A 13,573-nucleotide genomic window follows, 5' to 3' on the forward strand; every position below is an offset into this window, starting at 1 on the left:
CGTTTGCGCCACGCCAAAAACTCTCGTTTACTCCTCGGCCATTCTATTGGCTAAAAGGCCGTGGGAAGCTGCTACTGGTAGCCAATTGTAATGCAGAATTGGCCCGCGAGGGCCAGAGGAGCGCCTCAAGCTTCCTCAGTAGCCAATAGGGAAGAGGAACGGCCAAGCGCTTCCTGAGTTCGGGGGTCGGCCGAAGATGGCGGCCTCCAAAGGGGGTTGGTGCTTGTGCGAATTGTTGAGGTGAGGAGCGGGTGCTGTGGGCTCCAAGGGCTACTTGTCGGGTGGTGACACTTGGCTATCCAGTGCAGCTAACGTTTGCGGGAGAAGGGCTACCCTTGTCATGGATGTAGGCTAATTTCCTAGGATTTAGGGTATTTTCTCAGGCCAGTGAGCGGTTTTCCCCTCCCTGCGGGTCTCTCAGGGTGGAGCAGACTGAGTCTAAAGACTCAGTTTACCGCAGTTTTTTCGCCTGTGTCCTTGTGGCTGAGGGGCGTTCCTTCCCTGTTTCAACTTTTTCTTTCTTTTCGCAATCCAATAACTCTGTCATGGTACTTATATGTGCATTACTAATTTTCCCTTAGGATTGAGCTGAGAGTGATTTTCCAATCTATCATGTTTCTCTCTTAGTTAAAGAAATCAATTTCCCTCCACTCCTTTTCTCTCTCTCTCTCTCTCTCTATCTCCCCCCAACTTTGGTACTGAGAATTGAACCCAGGGACGCTTTGCCATCCATTGATTTGGTGTCTCTGTTGTAAAAATACTTATATGAAAATATTACCCTTATTGTAATACACATTATCGTTTCTTCCAAAGAAAAGTTAGGAAATAGAAAAGTAAAGGAATGCTACCATCTGGTGATAAACACTCTTAATACTTTGGTGAGAAAACACTTTTCTCCACCTTTGTTATAATATTGTGATATATTAAATGCGTTACTCTGCACTGATTAAACTGAAGACCTACTGTACGCTACTACCTAGTCAGGTTGAAAATTTATGATTAACACAATATATACCTGAATAGCAGTATGTGCGTATTCTCAACAAAACTCTGGTATTTCTTCTTCATTTTTGTCCTACTTCAAGTTCTATAATTATTTAAAACATTCTGAATGGGAAAGTATATTCTCAGAATTTTCATGTTACCTACCTGCCTTATAAATGTCTGCTAAATAAGTGATTCACTATTGATTACAGCCACCTTTTTTTAAGCCTTTTGTCTAAATATGGGCAAACATTATTTAGTACTACATATTTTAATTATATGTAAATCCTAAAATGAATAATTCTAATGTGCAAGTACTGTATGGTGCTTAATAAATTTATTTATAGAAACTGTAAGTGTATCTTTGAAACTAACATACTCAAAGGACTGGCTTAATTTTAATTATTAGTATGATTCTGAATCTGATTTAAGTTAAATGGTTCAATTTGAAAGGCCTATATGTAAAACTGAACCATTTGAAGGAATTGTCATTAAAAAAAAAAAATCTTTACATTCTCTGAGTCGTTTACATTATAAGTAAAACAGGCTTTTGAAAGCTCTTCTTAGGGAAGCAGACTGTCCTATATAGAGTTGCTTTTGTGAACTCATACATTCCAACTCATATATTCTTAAAGTGGTAAGTAAGATTTGTCATTATTTAACATTTAATCATTTAAGGTTGTAGTTCAAAATGTGGTTCATAGATCCATACAGATTCAAGATTCTTTCAGTAAGTCTTCAAGGTCAAAATTGTTTTTGTAATAATGTTAAAATAGCAATTGCTTTTTTCAGTATGTTGACATATATTCTGATGATACAAAAGTAACGGTGAGTAAAACTGCCCTAGTACAAATCAAGGCAGTGAATGCCAAACTGTAGTAGTTAGTCCTTGTGTTTTTTAGCACTTGCAAAACCCACTTTAATTAGGAATATCAGTGATGAACTGAGAGCCATGGCACATGCCTATAATCCCAGGAAACTCAAGAGGCTGAAGCAGGAGGATTACAGGTTTGAGGGCAGCAATTTGGTAAGGCCTTAAGCAATTTAGCAAGACCCTGTCTCAAAATAAAAAGTTAGAAAAAAGTCTGGGATCCAACTCTGTGGAAAAGTGCCCCTGGGTTAAATACTAGTACCAAAGAAAAAGAAAAAAAATATCTTTGATTAAATAGTAAAAGTTATGAATTTTGTTAAATCATAACCCTTGAATTACATATATCTTTAATATTGTATATAACAAAATGGGGGGTGGGGGGACACATAAAGCACTTCTGTACTGCTATATGGTGGCTGTCTCAAGGAAAATCAGTTTGTTACCTAATCATCTAAGCTGCATGCTGAATTAGACACTTTATGGAAGACCATTTTTACTTGAAAGACGGACAGATAAACTACCAAGTCACAATGCTACAAAATGGAGAAGTAAAAGATCCACTGAATCCTGGGTTCAAATAATCCTCCTATCTCAGCCTCTTGAGTAAAGTGGGACCCCAGATGCAGGCCTCTTTGCCTGCCTAGAATTTTCAAAAAACAAAAAAGTAGGAGGGGTGGGTCTTGGGTAGAATGTCTGAGATCCTAGGTTGAATCTCCAGCACCATAAAAGTATTTTAAGTATTTTGTTAGCAGGCTTGCAAACTACAAAAATTTTCTTTGCTACCAATACATAAAGTAAATATGTAAAAAATTTTTTTTAAATATGGGCATCAGATGAATTTTCACCTTTTCCTTCTTATTTCAGATTGTTTTATTCATTATTCTTCCCTGGGCTAATTGTATGTGGAGCTTTATGTATATGTTTGGTAATTGTCCTTTGGGGACTCAGATTACTGCTACAGAGAAAGAAAAAGTCAGTGTCAGCCAGCAAAAATGGGAAAAATCCAACAGTGATTGCATTTTTTCATCCATACTGCAATGCTGGTGGAGGAGGGGAAAGAGTTCTATGGTGTGCCTTGAGAACCCTGCAGAAAAAGTAAGTATTCATCATGTTTAGCAAATTTTCTATATTGTTGCCATTTCTAGAAAAAATATTACTCAGAAATTCCTTTCTCCTGTACCTTATTCACAGCCAGGAATTTCTTTTTTAAACTGTTCTTTAATAAGAGAATTTTTCTCTCATTTGCTCACTTGCTTCATATAGTCCTGTTGAATTTTAAACCAGTGCCCCCAACGTGCCTATGGTAGAGGCTGAAGTGGGAAGATTGCTTGAGCCCAGAAGTTGGAGGCTGGCCTGGACAATGTAGACCTTGTCTCAAAAAAAACCTAAGCCAGGAACAATGGCATATGCCTGTAATCCCAGCAATTTGGGAGACTGAGGCAAAAGGATCACAAGTTTGAGACCCTAAGCAGTCTAGTGAGACCCTGTCTCAAAATAAAAAATAAAAAGGGCAGGAATGTAGCTCAGTGGTAAGGCACCCCTGAGTTCAATCCTTAGTACCCAAAAATGTACCTAGCTTTAAAAACATATTTGCATTTCCCAGAAACAATTTGATGAGGACATGTTTATTAAATTTTAATTTATTTTTATGAGTATTTTATTAATATTTCACTACTATTTTTATATTGAGAATGTTGTCAAAATGAGTTGTTGTATTTTATTTGCACTGTCGGGGATTGAACTCAGGGCATCACACATAATAGACAAGTACTCTACCTCTGAGCTATACCCTTACTCTGTTAAAATAAAATATTTTAATATTTCCTTAAAAAATAGAAATTTCTCATTAAACCCTTAATAGAAGAAATAGCAAAGAACTAGAAGACAGAGTGTCTTAGTCTAATTGGGCAGCTGCATGAAAATATTTTAGACTGAGTAATTTATAAAGAACAGAAATATATTGCTCACAGTTCTGGGAGCTGGGAAGTCCAGGATCAAAGCACCAATAGCTCTATAGTGTCTATGGAGAGCTCACTCTGCCTCATAGATGGCTGCTTCTTGCTGCATCCTCATGTGAAAAAATGGAAAATGGGCCTTCTTTAAAAAGGCCCTTGGGGGGCTGGAGTTGTGACTCAGGTGTAGAGTACTTACCTAGCATGTGTGAGGGCCTGGGTTCAATTCTCAGCACTATATATACATAAATAAAATAAAGATCCATTTACAACTAAAAATTATTTAACAACAACAAAAAAAAGGCACTTGAGGGTGGAGGTAAAGTGTGTGCTTAGCATGCACAAGACTCTGGGTTTAATACCCAGCACCAATAAATGGAGAAATAAAGGCATTAATCTCATTATGAGGCCCCCTCCTTTTTGGGGACATAGCAGTACTGGGTATCAAACCCTGAACCTTGTACATGCCAGTACCAGAGAGAGAGAGAGAGAGAGAGAGAGAGGAAAAAAAAAGTATCTTTGATGAAACAATAAAGGTTGTGAATTTTATTAATTCAGAATCCTTGAGTAACTCTACCACTGAGTTCCATCCCCAGCAGCCCCTTCCTCTTAATATCACTATATCGAGGAGTCATTTTCAACACATGAATTTGGAGGGGATGCAAATAGTCAAACCATAGCACATGTTCTTATTTGAAGAACCAGCATTTTAGTCTTTGGGCAGTAGACAACTCAGGAAAGGGTATAGTCAGCAGTTCAAATGCAATGAATGAAAAATAGTGGAAAGCATTTTTTAGTATTAAAATGAGCTTAAGATTATAAGAAAACTTTTTGCTTGATTTGAACCTAAATAAATGACATTCTTAACTATTATATTCTATTCTAGGTATCCTAAAGCAGTATATGTTGTTTATACTGGTGATGTTAATGTCAGTGGTCAACAGATACTAGAAGGTGCTTTCAGAAGATTTAACATCAGGTTAACTTGCCCAGTGCAATTTGTTTTCTTAAAGAAACGCTACCTTGTGGAAGATTCACAGTATCCTCACTTCACACTGCTTGGCCAAAGTCTAGGATCCATTTTTCTTGGCTGGGAAGCTCTGATGCAGTGTGTTCCTGATGTTTACATTGATTCAATGGGCTATGCCTTCACACTCCCTCTGTTTAAGTATATAGGGGGTTGCCGAGTTGGAAGCTATGTTCATTATCCCACTATCAGCACTGACATGCTCTCTGTAGTGAAGAATCAAAATGTTGGATTTAATAATGCAACCTTCATTACCAAGAATCCTTTTCTCAGCAAAGTAAAGCTGATATACTACTATTTGTTTGCTTTTATTTATGGACTTGTTGGTTCTTGCAGTGATGTAGTCATGGTCAATTCTTCTTGGACACTAAACCATATTCTCTCACTGTGGAAGGTTGGGAATTGCACTAATATTGTTTATCCGCCTTGCGATGTGCAGACATTTCTGGATATTCCCTTACATGAGAAAAAAATGACCCCAGGACATATATTGGTTTCCATTGGCCAATTCAGGCCTGAAAAAAATCATCCGTTGCAAATCAAAGCTTTTGCAAAATTGCTGGATAAGAAAGTAGCTGAGTCACCTTCTTCACTTAAACTTGTCCTCATTGGAGGTTGTCGTAACAAAGATGATGAACTTAGAGTAAACCAACTGAGAAGACTGTCTGAGGATTTAGGAATTCAAGAACATGTGGAATTTAAAATAAACATTCCATTTGATGAGTTAAAGAATTATTTGTCTGGAGCAACAATTGGTCTGCATACCATGTGGAATGAGCATTTTGGAATTGGTAAGTTTGTCTTTTAAACAACTTATTTGGTGCCACTTACTTTGCAGGTAACTGTGTTGAGGTTTTTAGAAGTATAATCTAGTTTAATCTTCTCCAGAACCCTATTTGATAGGTATTATTATTATTCCTGTTTACAGATGAGGAAACCCAGGTGCAGAGGTTTAGAAACTGCTAAATTCAGTCACATAGGAAGTGGTAGGGCCTGGATTCTCACCCAGATAGCTACTGCTCTTTTCTTTCCCCATCTAAACTCACCCTCCTACAGACTCCTAGACCCTACCCTAATCCTGTTAACAACCAAATTAGAAACTGGACAGGGCCCTCTGGACAGGTATTTCAATATAGCTGCCTGGTAATTCTGTTATACATCAAAACCTTAGACCCTTTGTTTCCATATGGATTCTCATAGTAATTCTTTGTGTCTTTTATTGATTCTACACTCATTATTGAAATGGCCTCTCCTCCTTTGCTGCCATATCCCATCCTAAGTATTCCATTTAAATCTCCTTGCCCTTTATTGTTTCTTGTTTATTCTAGCACAGATTGCTACCTCTATGCTGACTTCATGTTAAGCACACTACTTGAGTGTAAGACCAAGTACTGCTTTGTGCCTAATTTGGTTTAGCATATTTTTTTCAAGTGCCTACCTTGTACCTCACAAAACTGTTAAAGGAAAAATAGGACAACATGCAAGTGAAGTTTCTTATACCAAAATCATAACTTAATTTTTTACACATTGTTTTAAATCCCTAGTTAGTAGCACGATACTAAACTAAGAAATTCAGCAGGAACTTGTTGACATAACCTTATTCACAGGGTATGGCTTCCTGTGCTTCCTTTCACTTATAATCTGTGCCAGGTATACTCTGGTGGGTGCTAAGAATATTACCAAAAAACACCTAACACACTCATAGGAGCAGAGAATAGTAGCCAAAAAAAGTACTGTGACACCCAAGCTGGGGCCTGGACAATAATTAGAAGTTGTGCAGCCCAAAGGGGAGCATATCCAGCAAAGGCAGCAACACTGCGACAAGAGTGAAGCAGAATCATCACCAGGTACATTCAAGGGACTAAGAGTCCAACCTAGCCCAGCGTGAAGGGGACCGGGCAGGACAGCAGAGGTAATCTGGGCCAGGTCAAACCATTGGGAAAGGATTGAAGAATATTTTGTGGGGAGGAGGCAGTACTGAGGATGGGACTTAAGGCCTCACATGCTAGGTCAGTGCTCTACCACAAGCTCCCCAGCCCAGAATGGAAGCATTTCAATTACCGCATTTAAAAGCTTCTGTTTCTTAAAGCCCACTATGGCTGCAGTGTGGGGAGTGTGGGAAGGATGAGGGCGAGCAGGAAGCTGGGCTGGGCTACTACAGCAACCCAGGCAGCGGGTCTGGCCATCTGAATTTGGTAGGCAAGCCTACTTGAGAGAGATTCTGAGGGAGTACTGGACTGGGTGGTTAGCTAAATATGTTAAATGAGGGAGCAGGCAGACTCAAATGACTTCCTGGGCTTGGGCAACTGTGGGGATGGTGTTGGCTTTCCCTGCAGGGAACCCAGGAGCAGGGCACTTGGTAAGCCAAGTCTCCAGTGAGTGGGGTTTGAGTCAGCTATGGGTCATGTAAGTCCTTGTACCCTGTAGGTCATTGTAAATATGGGCCTGAAGGCGACGCGAGACCTGATGTGGAAGTGTGGAGTGAGGGGTCATCCTTATCCAGGTGATTATTGAAGCCTTGCAGATGCGGGTAAAGTGTGCAAGAAGAGCCTCTCGGCCAAGTGCTGTGAATAGGGGCAGTTAAGGAGTGGGCAGAAGAGGGGCCAGCAAAAAGGAGAATATGAGTTGGGGAAAACAGGCAGAGTGCAGTGCAGCCCATGGAAGATAGTGTTTCAGGAAGAAGGGAAAGGGCAACAGAGTCCCATGCTGCCTAGATGCTGGGAAAAGTAAGAAGTCATTGAGCACCTGGGACAGACTAGTTTCAGGGGAGAAGGGGAAGCAAAAGCCATATTGTGCTAAGTTGAGCATTAGTTAAAGGTGAGCAAGTGGAGTTCATGCAGACCACACTTCAGTTTATCTGTGAAAGAAGGTGAAAGAGATCAATAACTAGGGAAAATGTGTCTCAAGAAAACTTTGTGTGCCTTCCCTGAGACCCAGGTGCTCATTCCTGACTCTGCTTCCGCCCTTATTTAACACATGCGGCTACCATCCTGTTTTTATGATTTCCAACTAACTTAAATGCTGATAGAGAAGGACCCGGAGAGCCAGATATGATGATGTATGCCTGTAAATCCAGTGAGTGGGGCAGGAGGATTACAAGTTCAAGGCCAGCCTCAGCAACTTAGTAAGGTCCTAAACAACTTAATGACACCCAGTCTCAAAAAATAAAAAAATGTTCTGGGAATGCAGTTCATTGAAAAGTATCCTGGGTTTGGATTTACTCCCCAGTACAAAGAAAAAGAGGAAGAGGTGGAAGATCATGGAGGGAAGAAATGAATTGATTAGATTTAGGTCTAAGAGAAAGGGTGAAAGGAAGTTTGCTGCCCTTCAACAACCTATGAGGTGCTGAATGCCGCTCTGCAGGGACTTCACAGCTGTAGAAGAAGCAGTTGGAACGACTGAGCTTCTTTCCTGTGCACCTGGGATGATACCAGCTCTGTGCCATCCTTCAGAGGAGTGATCACTTAAATCATTTTCTGAAGGGCTTCTCTCCAAGAATATAGCTAAAAAATAGCTGCCTGAGGTACTTTATACCCTCACCTGTATCATTTGGTAAACACTAACCACAACTTCTGTTTAGTTCAAAACTGCTCTTAGGCACAGTAGTATCAAATACACCAGAAATTCAGGCATTAACATGAGCACCGGCAGCAGTACGCATCACTGAGGTAGTTTACATTTTTCTATTTTCTGCTAGTAATGCAATTTGAACTCTTTAAACTTTTGCTTTTGATATCTTTTCACTCCTTTTATCTTTCTGATACCTGTTAATATTCTACCATCTTGCTAACATTATTTAGACATTTGTCTTATGCAGTGTACTTACTTTTTATAGAATATTTTTATAGACTTCTAACTACTTACCTGTTTTAAGAATGAAGCAGCATTATTGTGAAGCTTTAAGAACTAAAAAATTTTAAATTTTTTTTCTTTTTTTTTTTTTTTTTTTGTTACCAGGGATGGAACCCAGGAACACTTAACCATTGAGCTATGTCCCCAGCTCTTTTTGTATTTTATTTAGAGACAGGGTCTTGCTGAGTTGCTGAGGGCCTCACTAAGTTGCTGAGGCTGGCTTTGAGCTCACAATCCTCCTGGCTCAACTTCCCAAGCCACTAGAATTATAGGTGTGCATAACTGTGTCTGGTTAAATTATTTTATTTTGCACCATGGAAGTTAAATGATCAAATTTATAGACATATAGACATTTAATTAAATTTGTCATTGAGTCTCTTGACATTTCTGAAGGTTTCTACTCATCATTGTTCTCTTTTTTTTTCTTTTTTTTATTAGTTGTTCAAAACATTACATAGCTCTTGACATATCATATTTCATACATTTGATTCAAGTGGGTTATGAACTCCCATTTTTCCCCCGTATACAGATTGCAGAAGAGCAGGGAGGAAGAACATGAGAAGAAGATTAAACAGGGATGAGAGGTGGGAGGGAAAGGGAGAGAGAAGGGAAATTGCATGGAAATGGAAGGAGACCCTCATCATTGTTCTTACAAACACACTCTAAAACTCAAAGGATGGCTGAGTAGCATGGCAGCTACTCAGGAGGCTGAGGCAGGAGGATCATAAGTTCAAGACCAACCTGGGCAACTTGGCAAAACCCCTGTCTTAAAATAAGAAGGACTAGGGATGGACTGGGGTTGTGGCTCAGTGGTAGAGCACTCCTCTGGCATTTTTGAGGCACTGGGTTCAATCCTTAGCACCACATAAAAATAAATAAATAAATAAATAAGAATAAAGGGATTGGGTCCATCTACAACTAAAAAAAAAAAAAAAAAAAAAGGACTGGAGATGTAGCTACGTGGTAGAGTGTTTGCCTAGTATGTGTGAGGTCCTGGGTTCTAAGCTGAGTACTGCAAAACCAACAATCAACCTAAAAGAATGTGTGTGTGTGTTTTTTTCCCCTCCTCAGGTGTTGTGGAGTGTATGGCAGCTGGCACAATTATACTCGCACATAATTCAGGGGGCCCAAAGCTTGACATTGTCGTCCCTCATGAAGGAGATATAACTGGATTTCTGGCTGAGAGTGAAGAAGGCTATGCTGAAACTATGGCTCATATTCTTTCCCTGTCTGCTGAAAGGAGACTCCAAATCAGAAAAAATGCTCGTGAATCCATAAGGAGATTTTCTGATCAGGAGTTTGAAGTGACATTCCTATCATCTGTGGAGAAGCTATTTAAATAGTGACACGTCTGTATAAATTAAAGATATTTTATATAAAATGGTTGGACTAGGGATGTAGCTCAGTGATAGAGCATGGTATGTACAGACCCTAGTTGCAGTCTCTAGCACCAAAAAATATCATAAATACCTTCATAAGTAAATATTTTTCTAAACTCACTCCCTGTTGTAATAAAGTCAGCCTGAGCAGTGTTCTCGGCAGTGTATATAGACACGGTATTTATTTCAATGAAAAAAGGCAAAATTACCGAAATGGAAAGGTAATCTTATATAGCTTTTTATATTTAATTCTGATGTAATCTATATCTTTTACATTCAATTTTTCAAGTTAGCAAACAGGAAAGAAAAACATTTAATGCTGTGAATTAAATATAGGGCAAGTGATCTACCAAGGTACATTCCCACATCCCCCAAATTCTGGTACATTTAAATTCTAAGCAAATTATGCATGACCTTTTTAAATGCATCTAGTGATTTTCATAAAAGAAAAAATAGGTGGGCATGGTGGTACATACCTGTAATCCAAGTGACTTGGGAGGCTAAGGCAGGAGAATCCTAAGTTTGAGACCAGCCTCAACAACTTAGCAAAGCCCCAGGCAACTTAGACCCTGTCTCCAAAAAAAGAGGGCTGGGGATGTGGCTCAGTAGTTAAGCATCCCTGGGTCCAATCCCTAGTATCAAAAGAAACTTGAAGCAGGCTTATCTAATCATGTTCCCAAAGTATATATAGTCAAGAGATTCCAGTGTGTGTGGAAGCATGTGGGGATCAAGTTACTACTACCAATATTTTCCATAACTAGGTTTTTGTGAAAGGTGCTTTTTGTTTAGTGCTGTGATAGCATATATCTCTGGGTATCTCCTCATCTCTCAGCAGCTCCACATCTTAAGCTAAAAGTCAGCCCTGATTCATTCAAGAGAATATAAAGATAAGTTGTTTGTTTTTACATCATGATGGTGTAATGCACAGAGCTGTCGACAGAGTGTCTATGATCAGCATCATGCATTAAAAGTGGCATTTTGAAAACAGGACTGGAGTAGCAGTTGTCATATCTGGGCCAGCTTCATAATAATAAAATGTAAATTCATCATCATTTACAGTGTATGGCCTCCTCCTACTAAAGCTGCACCTTAATCTTTCTGAGTCTCAGATTTTTAATCTATAATCTGGGTTTGTTAATACCTGTCCTCACTACCTTTTAGATTACCTTTTAGAGGTAGTGCCACTGAGAGGGAGTGAAACTTCTTTGAAAATTATAAAAGTTACTTTAAAGGCAAGAACCTATAGTAAATATATTTTATAATCTTGTCTTTTACTAGTGCATTATAATTGTATGTGGATCCTTGGTTTCTACACTGGTAGCTAGGAATTAGTATTAATTTAATTTGACTTCTGTCCTGAATAACTAGCATGGAAAAGCAAATAAGTGTGCAGATATGGCTATAAAGACCTACAACTGTTGGCATTTTCTGCATATGTAATTCCTTCTAGTTCACTGAGTTGACCTTCCCTTTACAGTCTTTTTACATTTATGTTCGAATCATTTGAAAGAGGTATATTATTCCTTTGCAGTCTCAAATATTCATCTATCCACTTATTTTTTACTGGAGTTATGTTGATTCATCTGCAGCCCATCTTTATTGTCAGATTAAAAAGCAATAAAACTGTTCCAGATGCCATGCACCAACAGAACTTTTGTGGTGAAGGTGATTTAGTTTTTACAAAGAATGGAAATTGTAGTTGGGAAATTCTGCAAATTCTTCAGTCCAGCTTTCTCCTATTTTCAACTTCATAGACAAGAACAATTTAAGTCTAAAAAACCTAATAGACTCCTTCAGTGTCACAAAACTATTTAATGAAAGCATCAGTAATATCCCAGTGTTCTGACTTTCAACCCAATGCTTATCTTATAACTAGTCTTTGAGGTAAGATTTTTGCTATTCCTCAGCCTGTCCATCAACACAAAATTATGGAACTAAAGATAAATTGAAATAAACAGAGCATAAGTAGAGGTTGGAGTGAAGGAAAAGAAGATTCTGGAATTCCTTAAACATTTTTAACCTTCTTCAAAATGACTTTTATGAATCACAAATGTAAAAAAATTATTTGCATATATGTTCATTTTCAGTTTTTCTAATGTGATATAGTATATGTTGGGGGGGGTTTTGTTTGTTTTCTGAGTGACTTACTGTGAAGTATCCAAGTGGTATGTCTGTCTGGGGAACTTCTGGGTAATATTAATTCTTCTAAGACTTCCCTTCTGAGTAGCCCAAACATGCTGTTTTAAACCCACAGCAATGGGGATTTACATTCCTATTTCCAACTGTGCACTATAGAATATATGTTTCATAGCCTTTGTGCCTAATTATGATTTAGATTAATAGATGCAAAATGTATTAGTATCTAAATATAACTTAAAGCAGTGATTTTTCACTCTCTTAGGTATTTTTCCCAATACAGTGCCTTTTATATCTTTCATGTAGTCTCCCAATTTAATTATTATTGTTCCACACGCCAAGAAATTCCTTTTTTTTTTTTTTTTTGTACTGGGGATTGAACCCAGCACTTTACCACCACTGAGCTACATCCCTAGCCCTGTCACTGAGTTGCTGAGAGTCTTGCTAAGTTGCTGGGCCTGGCCTTGAACTTGCAGTCCTCCAGCCTCAGCCTTCTGAGCTGCTGGAACTACAGGCATGCACCACTGCACCTGGCTAGACGTTGTTTTTAATAAATATTTCAGACATACCAAAAACTGCAGAGCTTCATACACTTGAGGGTTTTTTTTTTGTTTGGTTAGTGGTTTTGGTGCTGGGGATTTAACCCAAGCCCACACTTTACCACTGAGCTATACACCTAGCCCTCATATACTTTAATAATTTCCAGAGTATTTTATAGGGCAATCTTATAGGCAAAATTATGAGATAAAGTCCAGTATGTTTATCATTGCTTTCAGAATATTTGTGTTTAATTATGTAAATGTACCCTTGTTGAAAGCCACACCTGAAGGGGCCCCAACAAACTTCCAGCTGCCAGCTGATGATTGGCTCACAGCAGCCCCAGCAAACTTCTAGCTGCCAACTGATTGGCTCCTCTGCAGTGATGCTCATTGGGCTGTTTCCCCGCCCTTTCAGACCACCGAGCTGCTCATTGGGGGACTTTTTTCGCTCCGCCTACGCCACCCAGCCAATCGGCCTCAAGAGCAGGAGGAGTGGGGGAGGTTGAGAGGCTTGTGGGAAGCCGGTGGTGGGAGTTGGGCTCTGAGGGTTTTTCCTGAGGAGCTGTGTGGTGTGATGTGTATGTTCTAAAAATAAAGTTCATTTCTTTTGACAAGTGGCTCCTGAATTGTGCCCAGCCAGATTGCGGCATACCCTAAACTCCAAGACTGAAATAGTATGTCTGTGCCATGTCAATGAGTATGAAAGAAAAGTTAACTTCTGTTGCAAAACTACAAGCTATATAGGTGTCTAGAAGCTAATTGGTCTCTGTAATTTACCCCTCCTCTCCATTGCTCCTCTGCTGACTCTCTTTTCCCATCTTAGAAAAATAGAT

General features: G+C 39.0%; 1 protein-coding gene across 1 annotated transcript; it reads left to right on the top strand.

The window, feature by feature from the left end:
* The first annotated feature begins 87 nt into the window (after positions 1–87).
* Positions 88–13,354, top strand: Alg11 (ALG11 alpha-1,2-mannosyltransferase). Its single transcript, XM_005330222.5, has 4 exons — positions 88–240; positions 2,720–2,950; positions 4,694–5,625; positions 9,758–13,354. The coding sequence occupies exons 1-4, from the start codon at positions 197–199 to the stop codon at positions 10,027–10,029; spliced, it is 1,479 nt and encodes a 492-aa protein (XP_005330279.2). The 5' UTR covers positions 88–196; the 3' UTR covers positions 10,030–13,354.
* The last annotated feature ends 219 nt before the right edge of the window (positions 13,355–13,573 follow it).

Source organism: Ictidomys tridecemlineatus, chromosome 6, assembly GCF_052094955.1.
Source record: "Ictidomys tridecemlineatus isolate mIctTri1 chromosome 6, mIctTri1.hap1, whole genome shotgun sequence".
Classification (NCBI taxonomy): Eukaryota; Metazoa; Chordata; class Mammalia; order Rodentia; family Sciuridae; genus Ictidomys; species Ictidomys tridecemlineatus.

Excerpts from the sequence above, each read along its gene's own strand:
- Alg11 (XM_005330222.5), top strand. The coding sequence starts at position 197 with ATGGCGGCCTCCAAAGGGGGTTGGTGCTTGTGCGAATTGTTGAG. Across the intron at positions 241-2,719 it reads TGCTTGTGCGAATTGTTGAG|ATTGTTTTATTCATTATTCT; the intron begins GTGAGGAGCGGG and ends TTCTTATTTCAG. Across the intron at positions 2,951-4,693 it reads TTGAGAACCCTGCAGAAAAA|GTATCCTAAAGCAGTATATG; the intron begins GTAAGTATTCAT and ends ATTCTATTCTAG.